At 39.9% G+C, this 25,439-nt stretch overlaps 3 protein-coding genes across 7 annotated transcripts in view; 1 reads left to right on the top strand and 2 right to left on the bottom strand.

Moving 5' to 3' along the window:
* LOC120489195 (retinol dehydrogenase 8) overlaps positions 1–18,231 on the top strand; it is a 35,825-nt gene extending 17,594 nt beyond the window's left edge. Inside the window, exons 1-7 of one of the 5 annotated variants that reach the window (XM_039685877.2) lie at positions 10,698–11,162; positions 12,927–13,037; positions 13,265–13,426; positions 14,887–15,066; positions 15,176–15,269; positions 17,240–17,423; positions 17,508–18,231. In XM_039685877.2, the coding sequence (XP_039541811.2) occupies positions 12,947–13,037; positions 13,265–13,426; positions 14,887–15,066; positions 15,176–15,269; positions 17,240–17,423; positions 17,508–17,723 (927 nt within the window). In that variant the 5' untranslated portion in view covers positions 10,698–11,162; positions 12,927–12,946 and the 3' untranslated portion in view covers positions 17,724–18,231. Of the gene's footprint in view, positions 1–10,697; positions 11,598–12,926; positions 13,038–13,264; positions 13,427–14,886; positions 15,067–15,175; positions 15,270–17,239; positions 17,424–17,507 lie in introns of those variants that run through there. The other 4 variants (XM_039685878.2, XM_089128781.1, XM_039685876.2 and 1 more) reach the window with 4 other exon arrangements.
* shfl (shiftless antiviral inhibitor of ribosomal frameshifting) lies at positions 201–8,596 on the bottom strand. The gene is made up of 10 exons (XM_089128780.1): positions 8,453–8,596; positions 8,043–8,184; positions 7,838–7,887; positions 5,599–5,637; positions 5,412–5,465; positions 5,275–5,325; positions 5,005–5,160; positions 4,743–4,846; positions 4,444–4,601; positions 201–1,248 (listed from the first exon to the last, which is right to left on the bottom strand). Exons 1-10 carry the CDS (start codon positions 8,477–8,479, stop codon positions 1,037–1,039), a joined length of 993 nt encoding a protein of 330 aa, XP_088984906.1. The 5' UTR covers positions 8,480–8,596; the 3' UTR covers positions 201–1,036.
* Positions 18,232–20,154: 1,923 nt separating the features above from the next.
* The window catches only part of notch3 (notch receptor 3), a 36,712-nt gene continuing 31,427 nt past the window's right edge, over positions 20,155–25,439 (bottom strand). The window contains exons 30-33 of the mRNA XM_039686053.2: positions 24,366–24,670; positions 24,137–24,284; positions 23,945–24,042; positions 20,155–23,856 (exon numbers count right to left, since the gene is read on the bottom strand). Coding sequence (XP_039541987.2) covers positions 22,390–23,856; positions 23,945–24,042; positions 24,137–24,284; positions 24,366–24,670 — 2,018 coding nt within the window. The 3' untranslated portion in view covers positions 20,155–22,389. The remainder of the gene's footprint in view (positions 23,857–23,944; positions 24,043–24,136; positions 24,285–24,365; positions 24,671–25,439) is intronic.

Below are 25,439 nucleotides of genomic sequence, written 5' to 3'. Positions count from 1 at the left end.
CTCCTGTTGTTTAGTCTTGATGCTATCGGATTTCTTTTGCTTAGGGTTTAGAAATGGCTTTACAAGTGTGGGTGTAACTGGGCGTATGGTTTCATAAATTGTACAGGTCATCATACACCAAAGACCAAAGAAAGATGTAATCATGCAAAGACAACATTATCTAAAGTTATGATGTAATACTAAAGACAAAACTATTCTCATTCCAGAACATTTTTTTATTTTGACACATTAATAGTAGGTTTAACATTTTTTTATCTCCCCGAAATTGAGTTCGAAAATGTAATGCTTATATACATAATGGCTTGTTACATAAGGCTGACATAACAGCAAACCTGCTTTATTAATCACGAGCGGACTGCTTTTTTCTTTTGAATGCCTGTCTTTTGAGAGTGTAATCTCTAACAAAACAGGTTTTGAGAGAAATGGAGACTTGGGAAAAACAAAGACGTGGAAATTGACTATTGAAACTGAGTTGGAATACTCTGTTCTTTGGCGTCATATCATGTAATTTTAAGATTATTCTCAGGCGTGGCTTATGAATTCTTTGATATGAACCTAACAATAGCAAAACAACCTGATCACTAGTCATGTGAGAGGGAAATATAATGATATGGTGGAGAAGTTGTAATTAGTGAATGAGTGACGTTAAAACGCATACAAACACTGTTCAAACATTATATCAGTGCCGTTGAAAGCTTGATTCCCATTGGTCATTCTAACTGGGAAAATATTTCCAGGTTTGTTGACTTCATCTGTATGGCTGAGAGAACCAAATGCTCCCTCTCTCACACACACAGCTTCATGTTTTGGCAAAATTACTACCTCAAGCTGTGCATTAACTGATCCATAATTTAACGGTCCATCGTCAATCATTCCTTATCTTTGGTTGTTTTACCTGAATTGTTTGGTGTGTGTTCATACAGCCTGCAGTGCATGACATATGTCAATATTCAGGCCGCTTACACCTTTGAGTGAATCATTTGAAAGAGCATTTTCAAAGCGACGTCAGTCATTAACACCGATATCCGCTGGCGTCTCAGCTGCTGCTGTCAGAGTCTTCGTCAGACTCTTCCTCGATGTCATCTAGAATGAGCTGGTCGATGCTTTCTATCAGACTGCCCTGACTCAGACAGGTGTTGACGGTGGATCCGCTGCTGATGTGAGCGGGGCTGGGGAACACCACACGTGGCTTTCTGTTCTTCTGTCTGCTGTGCGGGTGAACGCATTCGGTACCAGGCACATGGGGCTCTATATGAGATAAACACGCAGCTGGTCATACACATGCAGTTCTGCTTAAACACACACATGTGTTCACACACACGTGTTCACACACACAAAATCAACATGAAATGGCATTCACAACCCATTTCACTTCCATAACGAGGTCTAAAAGTCTGATATCTTTAACGTAAACGTGTAAATTAAAAATTTTTTAGGATTCGGAACCATTTTAATCTAAGAAGTTTTATAATAAGATCTATTTCACGAATATTCGTTCCCATGTTTTTGTAACTCATGGCTGGGTTGTACTAATCGTTTTGAGGATGTGGTACTACAAGGACAAAACAAGTGAATAAAACGAGGGAGTGATTTCTTAATTAATGGCCACAAAATACACTCATCTAAAGGATTATTGGGAACACCATACTAATACTGTGTTTGACCCCCTTTCTCCTTCAGAACTGCCTTAATTCTACGTGGCATTGAGTCAACAAGGCGCTGAAAGCGTTCTTTAAAAATGTTGGCCCATATTGATAGGATAGCATCTTGCAGTTGATGGAGATTTGTGGGATGCACATCCAGGGCACGAGGCTCCCGTTCCACCACATCCCAAAGATGCTCTATTGGGTTGAGATCTGGTGACTGTGGGGGCCATTTTAGTACAGTGAACTCATTGTCATGTTCAAGAAACCAATTTGAAATGATTCGAGCTTTGTGACATGGTGCATTATCCTGCTGGAAGTAGCCATCAGAGGATGGGGACATGGTGGCCATAAAGGAATGGACATGGTCAGAAACAATGCTCAGGTAGGAAACGATGCCCAATTGGCACTAAGGGGCCTAAAGTGTGCCAAGAAAACATCCCCCACACCATTATACTTCCACCACCAGCTGCACAGTGGTAACAAGGCATGATGATACATGTTCTTATTCTGTTTACGCCAAACTCTGACTCTACCATCTGAATGTCTCAACAGAAATCGAGACTCATCAGACCAGGCAACCACAGGACTGCCACATACTGGATGTTTTTCCTATATCAAACCCTAGAAATGGTTGTGTGTGAAAATCCCAGTAACTGAGCAGATTGTGAAATACTCAGACACCAACAACCATGCCATGCTCAAAATGTCTTAAATCACCTTTCTTTCCCATTCTGACATTCAGTTTGGAGTTCAGGAGATTGTCTTGACCAGGACCACACCCCTAAATGCATTGAAGCAACTGCCATGTGATTGGTTGATTAGATAATTGCATTAATGAGAAATTGAACAGGTGTCCCTAATAATCCTTTAGGTGAGTGTATAGACTTTTCCCCCTGCATGTCATGTGCGCAAATTTTCGATGTTCATCATGTGAGTTCTTTGTGCAGAAGAACATATTCTTGCTTTCATTGAAGCTCAAGGGTTATTCTCAAACATCTTGACTCAAACTTGTGAAGTTCAACAAGTTCGACGGCCCTCATTGGCTGCCCACGAACTTTGACCCACCCTCAACACTGCAGTTGTAGCTGAGGTCTGGAAGAGTTTGGTTCACGTCGTCGACATGTCGAGAAGTCGCTGTTTTCTGTGCTGACAAAGCAAATACACTTCCCTGCACTTCCAAAGGATGAGGACTCGAATTGATAAAGTTAAACAGACTCCATCATTACTGTTCGTATCACTGTGTATCAAGTGCTGAGGAAGATACGAAGCTGAAATTCAGATATGCTAATCGACATTTTGTTTCAAACGCGCACTGTAAGCGGTCGACCAATCCCAACAGACTGAGCCGTCTGACCAATCAGTGTAGAGGAAGCACTCTAAAAAGAGGGTATTAGAGAGACTGAATTCGAGCAGTTTGAGACACTCTTAGTCTTATCTCTTTTCCACCAATGATAACCAGGTGCTGGTTCTGGGCTGGTGCTTATGCCAGTTTGGTGCTGGTTCTATTCGCCACTTATCTAAGAACCAGCTGGTTTTTCCACAGACTGTAGGGCTACCTCTGTTGTCCTAGCAACGCATCTTGACAAGCATAACAGCAATGTAGAACTACATAATCTTGCTCATAAAGGCAATTATAAGTTATTAAATTAATGTTGTGTAGGGTTACCAGACATGCCGGTTTGACCAGGACACACCCGATTTTGAGTTACGTGTCCAGAGTCCAGAGAAAAAAACTGTTGTGTCGGGATGCTAAAATGTCTCCCCTTACGAAAAAGAAGTTTATTCAAGTGTGCCATTAGTATACTTCTTTTAAACTAAAAACAAGAAAGTATACTTTCAGTTTATTTTTCCTGCACTTCTCAGAAGTATACTTCAAATTACACTTAAGTGTACTTGACTTATACTAAGAGAAAAGCAAGTATATTTGTCCTGTTCTTGTACTCAATCTTTGTATCCAGAAATACTTAAAAGTATAATTAAGTATTCAAAGTTTCCTTTTATAAGTATTACAGTAAAAAAGTAAACTACTAGTATACCCATAAATTCACTTGCAGTACACATGAGATACATAATTATGAACTAGTTGTGCACTTACTGTTACACTTATAGTACATTTAAACATATACTTTTATGTACTAAAAGTGGGCCAATTTAGTCCCAAGCGGTATTAAAATAGTACACTTACAAGCTTACTACTAGTACATAGTGACATTAGTATACTTACTACATAATGTACAGTATACTTAAAAATATACTTGAACATTACTTAAGTATACTACATAAAATGAACTTGAAATATACTTCTTTTTCGTAAGGGTCGGTTTACACCAACCACAATGAAATGGTCCCGGTTGTCAGCGTAATCGACATCATTAACTAAACCCAAGTAGAAAAACTAACTAAGCGTCCAGCGGATAATTTTAAGGCTTACTTGAACAGCTGACCGGTGTTTTAAAAATGGCATACCCAAGTTTTGTGTTGAACATTACGATAATCAGCACCTGCATCTGACGTAACAGGTTCTTATCACTAGACCAGCGCAAAGTTAGTGGGAGTTGGGACCTGTTTTCTTGGCCCAGAGCCAGGTTTATTTGTGTGGAAGAGCAAAGAACCAGCACTACCTTGGTGGAAAAGGAGTATCTGAGAAAAGAGGTGATGTGCCATGTACATAAAGAGAAAATTAAAGTTTTTTGATCTTGGATGCATGTAAACGTATTATAGGAGACCTTCGAAACAAAATTAGGAACCTTTAAAATAGCATAAAACCATTGTGTCAAACATTGTGGCATCTTATTACCCATTCGATGATAACAGTCTTCAGCAAGGCAGCTGTGCTGATTTCTTTGTCTAGGCCCAGGTGTCATGCCCCTCCTCCTTGGTGGAAGAATCCTAGAGGGGAAAATGGCTGAGCGACAGCCGTAACAAGGGGAACGTCCATCCATCCGGCCAAAACCCCTAACAAAAACATTACATATGAATCCAAAACTCCTCATCATGCAGAAAAAAAGCATCATCATGTTTAAAATCGATGTTTAAAAATAACGACAACACACACTTACTATATATTATACTATATACATAAAGTTAAAGTCTTACTTGAAGGCCCGAGCGCAGTTTGGACAGTTAAACTCTGCTATACCCCACATTTTATCGGCTGGGACAGGGTCATACTTCTTCTTGCATCGATGACAGCGCGACACCTATAACAAGCCAAGTGCACACCGATAAATGCTAAACATTTTCAATTTTTATTGCAATTTAGTTTCTATAATGACATTCCAGAGCTGTGACTGGGAACAACTGAGGCTGATTTAACTAAATGTGATTTGAGCTTTTAAGATGCGTTCGGGCGACATACCCTTTTCCTCTGAGGCACACGTCGCCACCAGTCCCTGTCACATGACTCGCAGGCAAATTGATGTAAGACAGAAGGGATCTGGTTTGCCTGCGCCAGGTCAAACATTCGTTTGTTCTCCTCTGTTAATGGCAGAACCCGTAGACGATCCCCAAGATCCTACAAGCAAGTCAGTTCACACTGCTTAAGGTACACCAACACTTTTTTTTTACTATTCGATTTGGTTTAATTTGTACAATTTATAATTTAAGTAAACACTGCACATAAACTAACCGCTATATCCTTGTCATCATCATCAGGTTTTTCCTTTTCCTTTCCCTGAGCCTAAAGCGGAACAGGAGTGATGCGGTAAGACTACAGTGTTCATGTGTCCTGTAAATACACATCCGAATAGGGAAACACCTTCTTACTTGTGCTGATGATCTTGCACCAGAGGGTCCAGATGACTTGGCAGGTTTTTCTTTCTATAAATTTTTGATGATCACATCGTGACTATCACCATTATATGATTAAAAACTATAACTGGTACTTTCATTTTTAGAAATCATGTAACATAAGATTGTTTACAGGGCGTTAAGAGATGGTTTGGATTGTTACCTGTTGTTTTTCGTCAGCTTTGAGTTTCACAATCACATTCTATATGAGAGCAGAAAATGTGTTAATGAGTAACAGGATTACAAATACAGAGACCCCAGTAAGTATATGAACACTTAAAGGTAGGGTAGGCAATTTTCAGAGAAGCTAGATCCAAAGCAAGATCCAAATCTCCCATTTTAGAGCATCTCCAAAGCCACGCCTCCTTCAAAACACATGAACAGCAGGGAACAAAACAAAAGCATCACGAGAAATGGCGTATAGTAGTACATTTAAAAAAAAACTTTTGCCGATAATTTACTCACCCCCATGTCATCCAAGATGTCCATGTCTTTCTTTCTTCAGTCGAAAAGAAATTAAGGTTTTTGATGAAAACATTCCAGGATTTTCTCCATATAATGGACTTCAATGGGAACCAAACATTTCAAGGTCCAAATGAGAGTTTCAGTGCTGCTTCAAAGGGCTTTAAACGACACCAGACGATGAATAAGGGTCTTATATAGCGAAACATTCAACGAACGAAATTAACCAAATGATGAACGAGTTCGAACAGGAAAGTCACGAACGCGCATCACAGAACAGAGCAAGGCGACCATTTGTGCTTATAAAACATAGTTTTATATTTATTTTTGAAATGACAGATCGTTTCGCTAGATAAGACCCTTATTCATCGTCTGGTAATGTTTAAAGCCCTTTAAAGCTACAATGAAACTGTCATTTGGACCTTGAATCGTTTGGTTCCCATTGAAGTCCATTATATGGAGAAAAGCCTGGAATGTTTTCATCAAAAACCTTCATTTCTTTTCGACTGAAGAAAGACAGGCATGGACATCTTGGATGACATGGGGGTGAGTAAATTATCAGCAAAAGCCTACCAGCCTACCGGTAACAGAGCGCAGTAGTTAAACAAGTCTAGGCTAGTCTAGTGAGTCTCCGTGATGAGTCTGCCCGAAGAAAATGTGTTTCGAGATCGCCCAAAATGTCCGGGATTCGGCTTTTGCATTCTACAGTCGCCATTCATTATGTTTACTGTGGCGAGCAGGACGAGTGGGGGCCGTGTGGAGAACGACGCGAGGCCAGTGGCGTGATTATCGATGAGCTAACACCGGAAATGGAAATCTAACAATGGTGTCCCTTTAAAAGTGGAAATTGATGAGGTGATAGAAATGAAAATACCTGCCAGCTTTGAAATTAAAAAGAAAGGACAATTATTAATTGCTTCGAATTATGTTGTTGGCTAGTAGGAAAGCAATAACTAGAAGATGGCGAAGTGATTTGGTGCCTAAAGTGTGGAAGATAGGGATGGGCAACGATTAATCGCATCCAAAATAAAAGTTTGTGTTTACATAATATATGTGTGTGTAGTGTGTATATTTAATTTGTATATATAAATACCCACACATGTATGTGTATATTTAAGAAAAATGTGCTATTAATATATCAAATATTTATATTTTATATAATATGAATTATGTATAAATATATATAAAGTATGCAAATATTTCTTAAATATATACATGCATGTGTGTATATTTATTTATACAAATTAATTATACACACTACACAAACATATATTATGTAAACATAAACTTTTATTTTGGATGCGATTAATCGCGATTAATTGTTGCCCATCCCTAGTGGAAGAATGGGTAGATGTAATGCTAAGCTATTATAATATGGAAAAGCTAACTGCGTCCATTAGATTGGAAGTCGATAAATTACTGTAACAATATCTGGAAAGGATGGCTTAAATATATTAGGCAACATAGAACGGATTTTGTTCAGAGACTTTTGGTAAGGTCTGAATGTTTATGAATACCTCTTAAATTTACTATGTAGATGGATGAAGAAAGCAAATTTACTATGCAAGGATTGTCACTGAGAATAATACATACCATACCTCGGTTCTAAGCTACAATTTTATTTTATTCTTTGTTGGTGTTTTGTGTTTTTCTTTGGTTTATGTTTCAAAAATGAATGTCTTATCATTAAGGGCCTTCAAGGAAAATCTTTGAAAAAAAAAAATAAAAAAAAAAATAAACCAGCATAACAACAAATGTTTCTGGAACAAAAAACCTTCCCTGCCCTTAAGTCACATATAAAATGAATGAATTTCTTTGCATAGCAAAAACAATCACATTCATGTATTTTAAGTGGTGTCCAAATGCGTTTTGCTTCAAAATACACCTACAAACCCTTTCCATATATTTACATAATGTACTTAATGTAATATGCAGCATACCTTAGCCACAGGGTCATTATTCAAAGCAGACTTGTCTTCCTCGTCCAGCTCTGCATATAAAAATGCAGGTAAAAAAAATTGGGTGTGTTGTCGACACAAACTAAAAACACAGAACTAGACATTCTTGCTTAGCAGAGTGAATAGGGACACATACATTAATACATTTATGAGACATGGTTCTTAAAAGCAAAGGTTTGCACTTTACCCCTGTCATTATCTGCCATTAGGGCGATACACATTGCAACCATACGATGGTTGTTCCCATAGCGTCGCATGAGTAATACAGCCTTGTCAATTTCAACAAGACCATGAAACTTCTCTCTCAGTCGCCTCGTACTTTTCTCCAACTGCACAAGGAGAGAAAACGTGTGCAATTAGGTTGTTTATCTTTATTTGAAAGAACAACCAGGGTGAAAGACTCGTGTCAGTTTCCATATACGAAGGCGATTTAATGCAGGAAAAACATGAACATGTTTTGACTATATGCAATATGCACAGTGATATTAAGGAAGTTGAACTATACTGCACCGTACTTCCTTTAATAGCAAGATGTCATATTGTCTCAAAAACAAATCATGCATTTTGTCTTTATTGTCGGAATAATGAATACTGTACCTCTATTTCTTCACGCATTTGACTCATCTCGTTCAGTGTTCGGTTTCCGTATCAATAACAGGGCTAGACCTCTTTTAGTGTTGCACCGTTTCCTTCAGTCTGTTAGTCTGATCACTTTCGGTTTGATCAGAAATAGCACAACATGACCCCTAGAGGCCGCCACAGTACAGCTGTAAACCGAGCACTCTTGAGCACTCTTTCACGCTTTTTATGCTGTGTAATACTGAAAACAGAACCTTATTATACTACTTTTACCTAGTCTTTCTATGGCCAAAATAGTAAGAGTAGTTTGCTATTAGTATGCAGTTCTGAGTTCAGCACAAGATTTTGATTCACCACAGTGATTCAAATCTTTTGAATCTAAGACTACATCCTCAGAGTCCTATATTATGTCTGTTTAGTATCCTAATCGTGGCAGATTAACTTAAAGGGATAGTTCACTTTGAAATAAATTTTTGATATGTTTTAGCTTACCTAAAGGGCATCCAAGATGTAGCCCAGACAGCAAACTGACATTGAATCAACGTGGAAACGACGTCTCTCATGACATTGAAACAACGTTGATTTTGCTCATCGAATTAACGTTGAACCAACGTCAGACGCGGCATTCTTCAAAGCTAAATGAAAATCGAAAATTGGTTTGCTTTCATAACGTTGAAACAACGCGTTGATTTCAAGTTGATTTTCCGTTAGTTTTGAAAGAATGACGCGTCTGACGTTGGTTCAACGTTAATTCGATGAGCAAAACAATGTCAGATCAACGTTGTTTCGATGTCATATTTCCACGTTGATTCAATGTCAGTTTGCTATCTGGGAGGTGTCTTTGTTTCCACAGTAATTTCAATTTTGATATTTTTAGGTCAAACCGTTCTTGTTTTGTCATATAATGGAGGTCTATGGTCACCACCTCAAAGAGCATGCACAGAGAAGTCCAAATTAAACATGATTTAATGACTCGTAAATGTAAGTACACATTGATGGCCTAAGACACGAAACAAGCGGTTTGTGTGAGAAAACGAACAGTATTGTTCGTTTTCTCACACAAAACGCTTGTTTCGTGTCTTAGGCCATCAATGTGTACAACGAGTCATTAAATCATGTTTAATTTGGACTTCTCTGTGCATGCTCTTTGAGGTGGTGACCATAGACCTCCATTATATGACTGACAGACAAGAACGGTTTGACCTAAAAATATCAAAATTGAAAATACTGCGGAAACAAAGACACCTACATCTTGGATGCCCTTGAGGTAAGCTAAAACATTCCAAAAAATCATTTCAAAGTGAACTATCCCTTTAAGACATAGATTATTTTTTAGATCTTAAGTCAAGAATTCAGATAGGACATTTCTGTACAGCCATGGGTTTGCTACAAAGAATCATTCTGATTTGCTTAAAGATTCACTAATTCAGTTAGCCTATCTGCGTCCCAGTTCAGAGGCTACATTATTCAAAGGCCACATTCGAAGATCGGCACAACAAAGACTATCCTAATTTGACAACTCCTTCAAATGCGCCTTTCCATTTCTGGTGAAATGAAGGATACAACAGATGACTCCTTCACTGCCTTGCCTACCCCAGAATTAATTGCACACCAGAGATCTTCAATGATCCAATTAAACTACTAATAATCAAAAATGACTTAGATAAACAATTTTTCATCATTTAAAACAAAAAATTTATATTTCTACAAGGCCTCTGTATATATTGCATCATTTAAACTTTTGCTATATTGCCTTTCTACTGTGTATCTATGTCTGTACTTTTCTTCTGCACTGGAAGCTCCTGTCACCACGACAAATTGCTTTTGTGCAAAAACATAATTGGCAATAAAACTCATTCTGACACAGAATGGGCTCTATGCACGGCGGTATTTCCGGTGAAGCATTAGGGATGCTCGATAACTTCCGCCGATCATAGAGTCCAATGTAATAGCGAGAATTTATATTGAATTTTATACTCCATGGTTATACTAATGAAACGTTAGTCACAAAAACAGATAAAACAGACACCCCTCGTTGTGTTTATGCTTCTTTTTAAAATTATATCAAATAAACATAACTGTATATAAAATTACATCTAAACGTATGTACGTTTCGTTTCAAAGACGGGAGGACAGTAAATATTGAAGACTCTGCCATAATCCCGTTTTCTCCGGTTTTCCTCCGCTTTAATCTACACAACCGGAAATAGACGAGCATCCTTGCGTCAAATGCGGAACTTATGCGTGCATATAGCCCATTGCAGCACAGAATGAAAGGTTTGTTTGAGCTGCGCCCTCTACTGTACAGGAGTGAATTTGCATATTCATTTCACTTTTGGTGTGAGTTGGCCATGACATTTAAATTAGCCAAAAATAGACCTATTGGTGTGTTTTTATTTTTAATTTAATTTTTTTAATTGAAAACAAAAACGCACACCCAGCCCAGGTAAGAAAATGTATGCAAAATATGCATTACTTTAACATAAAAAGTAACTAAGTAACTTTTTTCAAGCAATTTGTATCGTATTACTTTTAAAATGAACTTCCAGCAACATTGATTATTAGTGTTATTATTATTATGTTCTGTAAAGTCAATGACTTCAAATCCCAGGGTTCTCTCTGAACACAAACGCGACCTCTTCAACATGACTGATCACAGACTCGTCTCGCGCTCCGGGTGAAAGGAGAGTTTGTGGATGAGTTTAGCCGGACTGTCAGCAGGACACAGGTCTGTTACTGTACTGCAAACAACGTTCGGTTTAGTTGCATTCAGTAAGTAAGTTAGGCGACACGTCCCAGAACACTTCAAACAGGTTTAGTCTGAAGTTAAACCGCTTGTGTAGCTCATGTTTTGTTTTTCACGCACTGGAAATAACGGTCACGGTCATTTTGAATGTTTCATATTAAAACGAGACGAGTTCTATAACTTGTCGTGCGGTTTTAGATGTGAAATCGCATCTCAGCGCTAGAGCATTGTAAATGACCAGTTAAAACGAGTGCACGAGACGCGCGCTCCTAGTGCTCAAAGCCGATTAAGATTTAATCTGTAGAGCAGAAACCCTTCAGCGTGCTCTACTGACACTAGGCTATATTTTACAGTTACAGTGCTACTCACTTAAACTAAGCGTTGCTTCATTTTGTGGAGTTGCTTGTAAATGTAAGGGTAAGTTTTTATTCATTCATTTATTTAAGTTTTTGTCTATTTGATTTGTGGACACTTAAAGGGATAGTTCACTTTGAAATTAATTTTCGGTATGTTTTAGCTTACCTCAAGGGCAGCCAAGATGTAGGTGTCCTTGTTTCCACAGTATTTTCAATTTTTATATTTTTAGGTCAAACCGTTCGTGTCTGTCAGTCATATAATGGAGGTCTATGGTCACCACCTCAAAGAGCATGCACAGAGAAGTCCAAATTAAACATGATTTAATGACTCGTAAATGTAAGTACACATTGATGGCCTAAGACACGAAACGAGCAGTTTGTATAAGAAAACGAACAGTATTTATATAGTTTTTATCTCTTGTAACCACTGCCTACGTCCAAGTGATCTGAAGGCACGGGCGCTTCGGGAAAGCGCCGGAAGTGATCAACGTTGTCTGTTAATCTCGAAATCGGTTTCCATTGCAATTTCCTGTATATCTAAATATGTTTAGATCTTCACAGTGAAGGGTAACACTTCTGAAATCTCTGTGTAAATAATGAGTGACGTACACGCGCACAAGATCACTTCTGGGACTTTCCAGCGCTTGCGCAGACCGAAGCGCCCTCACCCTCAAAGTACTTGGACGTGGCTGTGATTAAAAGAGGTAAAAACGATATAAACACTGTTCGTTTTCTCACACAAACCGCTCGTTTCGTGTCTTAGGCCATCAATGTGTACTTACATTTACGAGTCATTAAATCATGTTTAATTTGGACTTGCTCTTGCATGCTCTTTGAGGTGGTGACCATAGACCTCCATTATATGACTGACAGACAAGAACGGTTTGACCTAAAAATATAAAAATTGAAAACACTGTGGAAACAAAGACACCTACATCTTGGATGCCCTTGAGGTAAGATAAAACATATCAAAAATTAATTTCAAAGTGAGCTATCCCTTTAAAGAAAACTTCCAATACTTGCAGCAGTATAAAACTACTTAACTAGTTTACTGAGAGAACACATCAAAGTGTACTTCAATAAACAAAAAAATCTAATACAAGTATTAAGATATAAATTCACTTGTAGTGCGGATGAAATACATATGAGAAACTTAGTTTACTACTGTTAAACTTATAGTAGCCGTATACTTTTATGTACTAAAAAGTGGGTCAATTTAGTCCAAAGCCATAGTGAAATAGTAAACTTAAAAGTTTACTACTAGTACATTGATACTAATATACATACTACATAAAGTATACTTAAATAAAGATTACACTACGCAAAATTAACTTCAATTATACTTATTTTTCGGAAGGGAAGTGTATTGCTTTTATTATGATTTATATAGATCAGCGTTGAGAGAAAGCAATGGGGACACGGAAAGTTTTGGTGACCGGATGTTCCTCTGGAATTGGTTTGGCGGTGGCTGTCCGTCTCGCAAAAGATAAGCGCTTCAAAGGTAAGAAGACTGCATATGAATGTTAAATATCGATTTATTATGATGCCAGTGCATCAGGGAGGAGAATTATAAATCGAAACATTTGAATTAAAGTTTCATAAAAGTACATATTTGTACGTGTGAACCCTCTGTCAGTTGCTAGTGCGTCTCTCGAGGCCTCTGTTACATGTGTACTGTGCATTAACTAATGTTATTTAAAGTGCTACTATTGATTCTGCTTGCATTAGTTGTGGCCACCATGAGGGATCTGGATAAGAGAGAGGCTCTGGAGAGGGCGGCCGGAGTGACACTGAACAGATCCCTGGAGATCCGACAGCTGGATGCCACCTGTGAGGACTCCATCAGAGGGTGTGTCAACAGCTTGTCAGATCGACGAGTGGATGTGTTAGGTGAAATCCACAGTTTCCTTCTCAACAAATATTCCTGAGAAATGCAGCGTTTTAAACGGTAGCTCAGTGTCTTTTGAGTATATGCTCTTTTCCGTTTAGATGACGTAAGATTTACAGCTCCACGTAGCTTATTTTAAAACTAAAGTTTTATGAATTATACCATAATATCAGGATTATTCCTCTTTGAGTTGAGACACATGTATCACTTGTAAGGGTCCTATGATCATTTTCACAGCTTATGTGATCATTTTTGAGGGGTGTACCAATACCCTCATGTCACGATACGATACTATCGCGATACTTTAAGCCAAAATAAAGAAGAAGGTTATATTATAGTTATTACTTCTAAGTCATATGGGAACAAGTTAACAAATAATATACTGAAATACAGAGAAAAATATAATATAGAATTACAGTATGTTAGACACAGTTACTTGCTCTCTGTCAACGACTACTTAAAGGAGTAGTTCACTTTTAAGAAAACTTTTGCTGATAATTTACTCACCCCCACACGTCATCCAAGATGTCCATGTCATTCTTTCTTCAGTCGGATAGAAATTTAGGTTTTTGATGAAAACATTCCAGGATTTTCTCCATATAATGGAATTCAATGGGAACCAAACGGTTCAAGGTCCAAATGATAGTTTCAGTGCAAACTGCAAAGGGCTTTAAACGATTCCAGACGATGAATAAGGGTCTTATCAAGGACCCTTCGAGTCATGACTCGAAAAAAGAGTTTGAACAGGAGAGTCACGAACGTTCATCACAGAACAGAGCAAGGCGACCATTTGTGCTTACAAAACTAAAACTTTTTTATTTAATTTTGAAATGAGCGATCGTTTCACTAGATAAGACCCTTATTCATCGTCTGGTGTCGTTTAAAGCCCTAAATTATCAGCAAAAGTTTTTTAAAAGTGAACTACTCCTTTAACTAACGTACACCTTTTTACATCACGATGCGTTTTAAATATTGCGATTTCTCGATATACTGTATGCATCGTTACACCCCTACAATTTTTACTAGATTTGTTGCTGACTAATCATAATCCCGGATTTTAAAATTTCTAAAACAATTTAATAAAATTACAATAAAACTTTTATCTGTCTGTTTTTCACATACACACACACACACACACAGTGGACCAACTGAACCTTTGTTTTAAAGGGAAATTCTGTCATTGTTTACTCATCTTCATGTCGTTCCAGACCTAAATGATTTATTTTTCTTCTGCAGATGATATTTTGAAGAATGTTGGGTAACCAAGTTTTGATTTCTACTGACTTCCTTCCAAAAATATCTTCTTTTATGTTCCACAGGTTTGAACTGACATGAGGGTGAGTAAATGATGACAGATTTCTTAAATTTTGGCTGAACTATCCCTTTAAACTACACACTGCAAAATGCTTTGAAGAATCTTCCACATCCTGCTTGATTGAGACTCAACCGCTCTGTTTTGTAGTAAGTAATGCCGGTGTGGGCATGATCGGGCCTTTGGAGTGCCAGAGTGTAAGTGCTATGCAGGAACTCTTCAACACGAACTTCTTTGGCCTGGTGAGACTGGTGAAGGAATTGCTGCCTGATATGAAGCGACATCAGAGTGGACACATCGTAGTGATGAGCAGCGTCCTGGGAATCCAAGGTAATACCACACATCTCAGTTATTATAAGCAGTACACATGTTAAATGCACATGTTTTACCTTTAGTGTACACTGTTATTTTTTTTTAGAGTGCTCATTTTTTTTTTCAGGACTACTTTTCAATGATATATATGCTGCCTCCAAATTTGCTGTTGAAGGTTTTTGTGAGAGTCTTGCTGTGCAAGCTATGAAGTTCAATGTCAAGTGAGTACACAGATATATATTGAGTTAACTTGACAAAATCAGTGTCAAATATTGTGGGTAATATTTGTCAAGAAAATATGAAAACAAAAAAAAGTTTATCACACTAGCGTGCTTTAATACTTAAAGGACAACTCCGACGCAAAATGAACCTTTGGTCTAATTACACATTGTTAGCTAGTCAACCGTTATCTGAGATTTGTTTTCATGATTGCCGAATGTAAATAGTTTTATTTATAAAAATAGTTTAGCCTATAACGCTAGTATAATGCTAGTATATAGGGCATAGAGTAATGACAAATAAAAATCTCTTGTTATTACCACTAACAAGGCTCAAAATAGCCCCACACTAACATGACAGCATAATAAGGGTCCTTACATTCAAAACGAAGCATTGAGAACTTTGTCAGTGTCCAAACAGTTTAATAAGAAGATATTTTATACACACAGTCAACTTCGCGAATACAGGAAGAAGCCATCTTTGAAAATTAGTCTCTACCAGTCGATCTACGAACGCCGATCCAAGTGCGCTGGTGAGATGTGAATAAGGTGATAAGGTGAGCGCGAACAGTAGGCAACATGTACATATTAAAGAGAAGAAAAAGGTTTGTGTTTGTGTTTCTTCCGTAAACAACGAACCATATGAGATTCTGCAAAGTTCAGCGCACTTGGATCGGCGTTCGTAGATCGACTGATAGAGACTATTTTTCAAAGATGGCTTCTTCCTGTATTCGCGAAGTTGACTGTGTGTATAAAATATCTGCTTATTAAACTGTATGGACACTGACAAAGTTCTCAATGCTTCTGTTTGAATGTAGGGACCCTTATTATGCTGTCGTGTTACTGTGGGGCTATTTTGAGCCTTGTTAGTGGTAATAACAAGCGATTTTTATTTGTCATTACTCTATGCCCTATCTACTAGCATTATACTAGCGTTATGGGCTAAACTATTTTTAGAGATAAAACTATTTACATTCGGCAATCATGAAAACAAATCTCAGATAACGGTTGACTAGGCAACAATGTGTAATTAGACCAAAGGTTCATTTTGCACCGGAGTTGTCCTTTAACCAGGAAGCTTGTTTTGAAATGCTTTTATATTGTAAAAAACGGAACAAAGTCACACTTTTGGTGTTCCCGGTCAAAAGTGAACGGACTACAAAAAGTAGCTTTTAAATCTCACACCATGCTATATTATCACCAAATATTGGATTCAGACTTGTTTTCTTTCAATTGAGACACTTTTTCCTAATATATGTAGCTAGTGCGAAAATATAATAAAAGACGAATAAAAATACATGCTAACTTACATGGTGTTGACATTGTCGAGACGGGAATATGACGGCAGACATCGCGAACAATGTTTCTATGTTCAGTTTGTCAACATATAACATTAGACGTCGTCTTTTTGTCTGGTACTAATAAACTTCACTATGTTAGCATTAGCTAGTTCATGCCTACAGCTGTTAGCTAATAATGACTGTACCTAACATTGGTGGTTCGCGGTCCAAACACTGTGGTGTAAACAGTTTGATGCCGGGATATTCACTACCTAGAGCCTGTTAAACTAAAGCCAACCAACCCCGTGACGTCACATGTTAGAATACTGCACAATCAATGGTGGCTAAAGATCTTTTTTCTTTTATATGTTTACATTTGTCATGTTTCTTATATAATTGTTGATTATAGTGGAAATCCATCTTGTGAATCATGTAAACTTGATTGACTGCGCCATCTAATGTCAGGGAATGAATTGGCATGTTCACTCGGCTCATCGTGTGAACACAAAAAACGCATCGAAAAACGGTGGCGAATAACATAACGCGTGCCGATATCCGTCTCGGTGTACGTCCCTTAAGTGTTAAAAGAATCACATCATGTCGGGAATGCGTTGTCGTCACATGGTTACTTAATTTTTATAGACGTAAAAACATTCATGCATTGTAAGTGTGACTTATGTACAACGCCCACAGGATGACTTTAGTGGAGCCAGGCCCAGTTGTAACGGAGTTTGAGAAGAAAGTGTATGAGGAGGCAGAGAAGATGGACCTGTCAGAGGCTGATGAAGAGACGGCTCAAATCTTCCGTCAGATCTACCTGCCATACTCGCGCGCAGTTTTTCATTCGATCGGGCAGACACCGAAAGAGGTGGCAGAGGTGAGAGTGTGGATGGGCTGTTCTTTTAGTAGTTGAGGCTCCCTGTTCTAAATGAGTGACATGAAAATGTCTCATTGCTTACAGCAAACTTACCAGCTGATTGTGTCCAAGAATCCTCCGTTTCGTCATCAGACCAACCGTCTGTACAAGCCACTGACTGCCATGAAGCACGCTGACCCCACAGGGCGACTACCCATCGACGTGTTTTATAAAATGATCTTCCAGCATGACCGCACGTTCAATGCTAGTCTGAGTATTATGCGCTTCCTACACAGGAGAATGGGTCAAGGTGTTTCCTAAAGATCCCTGAGGAGAGAGGATTCTGGTCCACTTTACAGCTGTAGCATTTTAGTGATATAAAAAAATGGCCAGTTCTGATAGGTCTCGGGAATTTGCTCAATGCAAAATCGTAAAATGCAACAAAATATAGTAAGCATAGCAATTGAGACTGTGATTGGTCACCACATGATGTCTATTGTAAAATCTGGATCTTGTGTTGTTCTAACTTTAACCTCAAGACAACAGTAATAATAATGATCAAACACATAATGTTTAGTTAGAAAATGCTGTGTTATAACAGTTTAAGAGTCACTCTCCTGGTTTCACAGAGAGGTTTAAGCTAATCCCAGACTAAAATGCACTTTTGAGCTGTTTTAACTGAAAGCAACTTGCACTGAGATATCTTAAAACATGTCAGTGCCATTGTTTTGTCTCGAGATTAACACCAGTAATGTTTTTTTTTCTCTAAAGCACATATATAAAAGCTACTTATTAGCTAATGAAATAAAATATGGAAAACATTAATCAATGAATGTTGTTAAAGAGATTGAAAGTATTGGAATTTTTTGGAAAAGGCTTCTCCTGTGCGGTGGGTTTCAATTCACATGGCATATATATAAATTAGTGCTGTAGTTGCCAAGCAATTCATATAAATTTGAATGTTCGACTAAATTGTAAAAAACAAACAACTGCAGCTTTAAAAAAAAAATGAATGCAATTATTGAGTAGATTGGGTCCATTTGATTATGTGGTTGACTAGCAATGGAGAACAACACTTGCAAACACACACAACTGAATATCGCGGTCGATGTCAGATTTTGTCTGCGTCTGAAATCGCATACTCTCTTGTCTAGGTGCTTGTTTTGAATAAATAGTTACCTCACGGCCGCTAAAAAAAAGTGTGGATGTAAACTGGACACACTACATTCGCCATGTTAGGTTATCCAGGTACTTTTTGCTACTTATTTATAAAAACTGAATTTGGACATCCAATGAACACCATACTAATACTGTGTTTGACCCCCTTTCTCCTTCAGAACTGCCTTAATTCTACGTGGCATTGATTCAACAAGGTGCTGAAAGCATTCTTTAGAAATGTTGGCCCATATTGATAGGATAGCATCTTGCAGTTGATGGAGATTTGTGGGATGAACATCCAGATCACGAAGCTCCCGTTCCACCACATCCCAAAGATGCTCTATTGGGTTTAGATCTGGTGACTGTGGGGGCCATTTTAGTACAGTTAACTAACTGTCATGTTCAAGAAACCAGCCCATCCGCCTCAAGGTTGTGCGTGTTGTGGCTTCACAAATGCTTTGCTGCATACCTCGGTTGTAACGAGTGGTTATTTCAGTCAAAGTTGCTCTTCTATCGGCTTGAATCAGTCGGCCCATTCTCCTCTGACCTCTAGCATCAACAAGGCATTTTCGCCCACAGGACTGCCACATACTGGATGTTTTTTCCCTTTTCACACCATTCTTTGTATACCCTAAATATGGTTGTGCGTGAAAATCCCAGTAACTGAGCAGATTGTGAAATACTCAGACACCAACAACCATGCCATGCTCAAAATTGCTTAAATCATCTTTCTTTCCCATTCTGACATTCAGTTTGGAGTTCAGGAGATTGTCTTGACCAGGACCACACCCCTAAATACCTTGAAGCAACTGCCATGTGATTGGTTGATTAGATAATTGCATTAATGAGAAATTGAACTGGTGTTCCTAATAATCCTTTAGGTGAGTGTACTTCTTTTGACACACTGTTTTTCACCTACTAAATAGTGGGAAGCATGTGATTTCGGATGCAGCCAGTGTGTCCATTTTCATTATAAGCATCGTGAAGTAGATGTTTTGGGTTGATATTTGACAAAAAAGTGTTTAATAAGTTCATAAGTAACTATGATTGGTGGCAAAATAAGTTTTCCCAAATTGAGAGGAAAATGTACAGTAAAATAGTTGGTTATCACAAAGTAAATGACTCCTATTGTTAATAGTCTTGTATCCCTTTTCCCTTCGAGTAGTTTGTTGCATTAATGATGGATTGACCTCTTTATCTTCTCTTATTCCAAACTGTACCTTAAAGGGTTAGTTCACCCAAAAATGAAAATTCTGTCAGTTTTTACTCACCCTCATACACAAAGGAAGATATTTGGAAGAATGTTTTAATCAAACAGATCTCATTCCCCATGGTAGTCAATGGGGAATGAGATCTGTTTGATTAAAACATTCTTCCAAATATCTTCCTTTGTGTTCAGCAGAACAAATAAACTCATAGAGGTTTGGAACAACATGAGGGTGAGTAAATACTGACAGAATTTTCATTTTTGGGTGAACTAACCCTTTAAATACACTTCTTTAGCTCTGGAGGAAATTGGTAGCTGGATTGAATCTGGATTTAGTGTGCATGGAAATGTGAATGAGGTGAGAAAGAATAAGACATCAATGAAATGTAGTTTCTACTGCTTTATTAGAAGTAACATATTTTACAACTTTGTAGAAAGAAACTGTGAAAAGCTGTTTATATACAATGATTTTAAACTACTTTTAAACAAGTATAGGAAATTAATAATGACGACAGAAAATATCTATGGCTGTTCTAGTTATACCAATATAGTCCTCACCTTAATAATGCTAATAAAAAAGTACATTTACTTTTTGTTCTTTTTTAGTACATAATCATTTTAGAAACATAAGACTTCTCATAAACAAGTAGACCTAAAAAAAAAGGTGAAACATATTTACAGGTACTGGAATTTCAAAAATATCACGAGAAGTGAAAGGTTATGAACAAAAGGAAGACTTATGCTTGATAAGCTAAGCTTAGTAGTACTTATGTAGAAGAACAAAGAGGTCCAGAATGTGCTCCAAAACCACCTCAAGTCTTGAAATGTGGTACATGAACAGTTTCATAGCTGTACACAGTATTTGTGCCAGATATTTGTCAAACTAGTGAGATGGGCACGTTTCTGTTGGTAATTGCAAGACAAATTGGAAAACACGCGCGAGTGTCGCCAAATCCTGCAGCAGGGAATGTTATTGGGGATGAACATACGAACATGTTGCAGAAAGCCAAGGGCATCACTACATAGTAGCGTTTCCCGTCTCACGCCTTCTGACCAGACACGACAGATGTCAGCGTCTAGGCTCATGGGGTGGGAACTGCTAAAGATGCAGACAACACTGCATGCTATATAACACCTCCCTGAGGAGTGACAGAGCACTAGCAGACCATTAGCAACCCCGTTAGCCCTGTACCCAACACACAACACATATGCTCACAACCCAAACCAAAAGGAGCGCGAATATGATTAGACCACCTGGAAATGCTGGACCTGACGGATCAAATTACATCAAAATAAATCAACCACGCTGCCTTGGCTTCGTAAGGCCCCAGAGGAAGACTTTCAAGTGGTCAAATGTCAGCCGCAGCTGTTCAGTACTGAAATGAAGTGCTCGTGAGGGACCAGGAACGCGATGAGATCAGTTCAGCGGCGATCAGGAATGTTCGCGGAAAGGAAGTCGCGTGTCACCGAAGAAGTGACGCAGAGCAGCAGCCTAATAACACAGCTTATACATCAATGTTCCACAATGAACTGTGGTTCCAAAAATGTGGTTATAACGCAAAATAAAAACAAATTTACACAAGGCAAGACTATAAGGCAGTGACTGGCAGGGATTCTGAGAGGGAGCTGGTAGAGCTCAGGCCTTTGTAAGTCGGTGAGGTCGCTGAAGAAACTGTTCAGTAAAATCATTTCCACTGATACAACACAACACTGAAAACATTCGAAACACTGGCCTGTTTTCGGGAGGCGCTTTTATGCACTGTCGCTTTAAATGCTGAACTAGGATGTCATCCTATCTCTCTCTCTCAAAATTTTCCCCTTGAAGTGCTTCACAGATGCCCCTCTACATTCATACAAATACTTTTACAACATGTATAAAATCATTTTAAATCAGAATATTTCACTTGTGTTGGTCTCTATATACCTCTGTTTTCATGTGCCAATCTGTTTCTGACTAAATAAATATCACTAAAATTGGTAAAACGTCTAATCTCATCGTATGTGTGTGTGTGTCGCTCAAAAGCCCGGTTTATAAATGCGGAATGTGTCAATTGCTGTTGATAAAACCAGGCGAGCGAAGCAATTGTAACAGTAGCAACGTGGAACCTGAGACCTCCTCACGAGTCCCATGTAAAACATTGGAAGTAGTAAGGCATTTGTTATGGGGGGGGGTCACTAAAAACAACAGAGACAGAACGAGGGCCAAAACACCCACAAGGCAGTTTGGAAAACATAAGACAATAAATAAAAAGAAAGGAATTTCCTTCAACATTTCACTTTTCTCTCAATCTATTTTTTTTTTATAAAGTTTGTTAGTTTCAGGAGCGTCCCCAAGTCTTTGAAATGAAAGACGTGGTATTCTTCATATACTTTTTTTTCTTATAATTAAAAACAAGTCCATCTGTGACAGAACGTCTTACTTCATTAAATTGTCTTCTTTTTAAGACAACACATTTCCCTTTAACTTTCTTTCTGCAGACACCAGCAGACGGTCTTCTTGACGCAAAGCAGTCAATCCTAATCCAATTAAAATCTTGGAAATGGGCTGACAGGTAAGTAAAAAAATCAACTCGTCAACTCTACTCTCTCAAAGTCGCAAACATTTAAGGTAGGTTGAGCTGTTCAAGCAAACACCTGCATCTTCCCATTGGACTCCTGGACATGGGAAATCTGGGTTTGAGCAGAAGCCGTGACGGCCGGGCTCGGGGTGGAGTCAGACCAATCAGACACACAGTGAGGCGAAGGGCTAGACCAGGCCTCTGGAGACTCTGGAGAAGGGGTCAGGTAAGGATGTTCACTGGGCACGTGCAAGTAATGCTTGGGCGTCGCATCCATGGCAGAGGTGTAGCTGTGCTGGGAGGGCGGAGTGGGGTAATCCTCCGGGCCGGCGGTGCTGCCGCTCCCCTGCGCTGGGGGTGCCTGAGTCGCTTGCGGGGCCTGAGGGGATGCCGTGGCCTGCGGAGGCTGCTGTGACTGGTAGAAAGCTGGAGGAGGCTGTGCCTGCTGTGGTGTCGGGGGAGTGGAGGAGCCCATGCGGGTGAGGTTGGGGTTGGCAAGGGCGTGGCTGTGGAGTTGCTGCGGTTGCTGCTCTGCAATGGGCGTCAGTTTGACCGGGCTAATCGAGGGCGTGTTGGCGACGGGTGTTGGCTGCAGGATGGGCTGCTGGGCGTTGCGGAAAACCTGCTGCTGGTGCAAGAGCATGCTGGTTTGCTGCAGGGTTGGGGTCTGAGGGTGCATGCTTGCTTGGCTACTTGCTGGATGCACCATGTTGACCATGGGCTGACTGCACTGAGAAGACGGGGGCATGCGGCTGTGCCAGTCGAACGGGACGCTCACTGGACTCACCATGCCCATGTTGAGGCTCATCTGGCCGGCGTTCAGCACGTAGTTGTGGGGGCCTTGGTTGATGCTGCCTCCTTGCATGGCCACACGGCCCTGCATCGAGAGCCCTCCGTCGCCCAGGTCGCTCAGCTGCGCCAGGGACACTGCAAAAGGGCTGGTGCCATCCAGGAGGCTGCTGTGCACCATGGGAGTAGAAGGAACAGACATGGAGGAGTGGAAAAGGCCGGGAGTGGGCATGGCGGCCGGTGAGGTCGGATTGGTGATGTAGCCGGCGTTGTTGGCGCCTCCGCGCGGCGAATCCAGCGAGTCAACCGGGGAGAGCGTGACCGAGCTCTCCAGCAAGGCACTCTGCATGTCTAGCGTCAGCCGCTTGTTGCGGCTTTTGGCTGAATCTTTCAGAGCGGCAGCATGCTGCCCAACCATCCCTTTAGCCCCTGGGCGACGGTTCTTCTTACCCTGAGGGGTGCTTTTCAGCCCTTGGAGGAAGTTGCTGGGAGGGCACATGAGTGGTGAGAGCGTATGGCTACCAGACATGTGGTGGCCTGCCCCTGCGTGGCCCTGCGGACTTCTCACAGTGTTATATTCGTCCAGCAGCTGTACGATGTCGTGGTGCATGCGCTCCTGGGCAATATCTCGAGGGAGCCTGTCCATGTGATCTGTTATCTCCCTGTTGGCAAAGTGAGCCAACAACATCTTCACTGCCTCGCAGCTTCCTTCCCTGGCAGCCAAGAATAGTGGGGTCTCCTCCTGAAGAAATTCATAAACAAATTCAAAAATTAAAAACATGGCTGAGATGAAGCCTTCAAAACCCTCAAAAAAGTATATACTCGCATACCTTGAGGTCCTGCATGTCTTTATTGGCACCGTTCTTCAACAAGGCAACTGTAGCTTCAACATTATTGACAGCAGCTGCCCAATGCAAAGCTGACTTTCCTGTGGAGAGAGAAACAAAACATATGCAACCATCAGAAAAAAATGAAACCACATCTGAAGCATGTATATATGTATCTTTTTCTTTTGTGCTTACCTATTTCATCAACAGCATTGACATCAGCATGGCAGGTGATCAACTCTTCCACCATGCCCTCTACTGCCAACCGGGCAGCAAGGATCAGAGCAGTGGACCCATCATACATGCGCGAGTCTAGGTCTGTGGCGCGGTTCCGGATCAGAATCTGAAGATGCAGGATTATGGGATACATTAGCACTGATTTTGTTTCAATAGTTTCAATGTATTTGTTCATAGGTGACTTTACCTGGAAAACCCCCTGAGCATCAGCTGCTACGGCTGCGTGCAGAGGCGAGCGGCCTGTGTTATCCTGTGCGTTTGCATCAGCCCCAGCATCCAAGAGTCTTTTAGCCGCGTCAGCTCTGGCGTAGCGTGCAGCCAAGTGCAGAGCAGTCTCTCCAGTGCGGTCGGTCTGAGCTGCGAGCGACGCTCCTTGGTAAATGAGATCGGATATGATGTTGGCTGAGGATTCTTCTGAGTCATCATCTTCAGTCACTTCGGGCTCCAGCCCACCTCCACAGAAGGATGCCAGCATCAGGGGTGTGAAGCCATCTATATGAATAATAGTATGTAAATGTTTTGAATCAATTTCAAGTTAATCTATGCAGGGCTGCTGATAAGGGGGTACGCTGGACGCAAACAAGGGCTGCGTCCGAAATAGCGTACTATGCGAGTAGGTACTATATTTAAATAAGAACGTACTTCACGACCGTTAAAAAAGTACGTTCTATATAGTCTGAATACGGAAGTATGAATGAGTCCGGACGCACTACATGCGCCAAGTTGTTGTCGCGTGACATTTGCTGTCACAAGAATGCGAAAATTTGAAGAGCCCATTCCAGTGACTGCACCAACTTCGCACTGTTTTTAGTTCTGCTTTCCGTTTTCATCTGCGTTTTTACGTCGTCCGAGCCGACAATCAAGAGGAGGCGTCGGTCAGCTGCTCGCAGATCGCACCTTTTGCGGAATTTCTCAAATAGCATTTATTTACCTAATAAATTTTACCTCATAAAACACACACACAGACACAACCCTTATAAACAATGACATGTTGATTTTTGGCAAGGAAAAAGCCATTTATTTGCTTGTGATATTACCATCGATAAATAAACATGAATAAATCAATAGAGATACGCTTGTGTGTCTGTGTTTATCTCCTAACGTTACAGCCGCGTCTCCGGTTTCCGCCATTTTCAAATATAACGACAACTCGTCTCCCGTGGCATCATGGGATAGTAAAGTGTCCATCGTATGCGCACTTCAGAATATCGGCCGAAGTAGTAGGTCATCCGGGTACATTTCGCCTACTGTTTTTCCAATT

The sequence above is a fragment of the Pimephales promelas genome, chromosome 3, assembly GCF_988280905.1.
Source record: "Pimephales promelas chromosome 3, fPimPro1.hap1.1, whole genome shotgun sequence".
In the NCBI taxonomy this organism is placed as follows: Eukaryota; Metazoa; Chordata; class Actinopteri; order Cypriniformes; family Leuciscidae; genus Pimephales; species Pimephales promelas.
Note: the sequence above shows the minus strand (reverse complement) of the source record. Positions and strands in the feature narration are given on the sequence as shown.

Excerpts from the sequence above, each read along its gene's own strand:
- shfl (XM_089128780.1), bottom strand. The coding sequence starts at position 8,479 with ATGAGTCAAATGCGTGAAGAAATAGAG. Across the intron at positions 8,185-8,452 it reads AAATGCGTGAAGAAATAGAG|TTGGAGAAAAGTACGAGGCG; the intron begins GTACAGTATTCA and ends CTCCTTGTGCAG. Across the intron at positions 5,638-7,837 it reads ATAATGACCCTGTGGCTAAG|AATGTGATTGTGAAACTCAA; the intron begins GTATGCTGCATA and ends GCTCTCATATAG.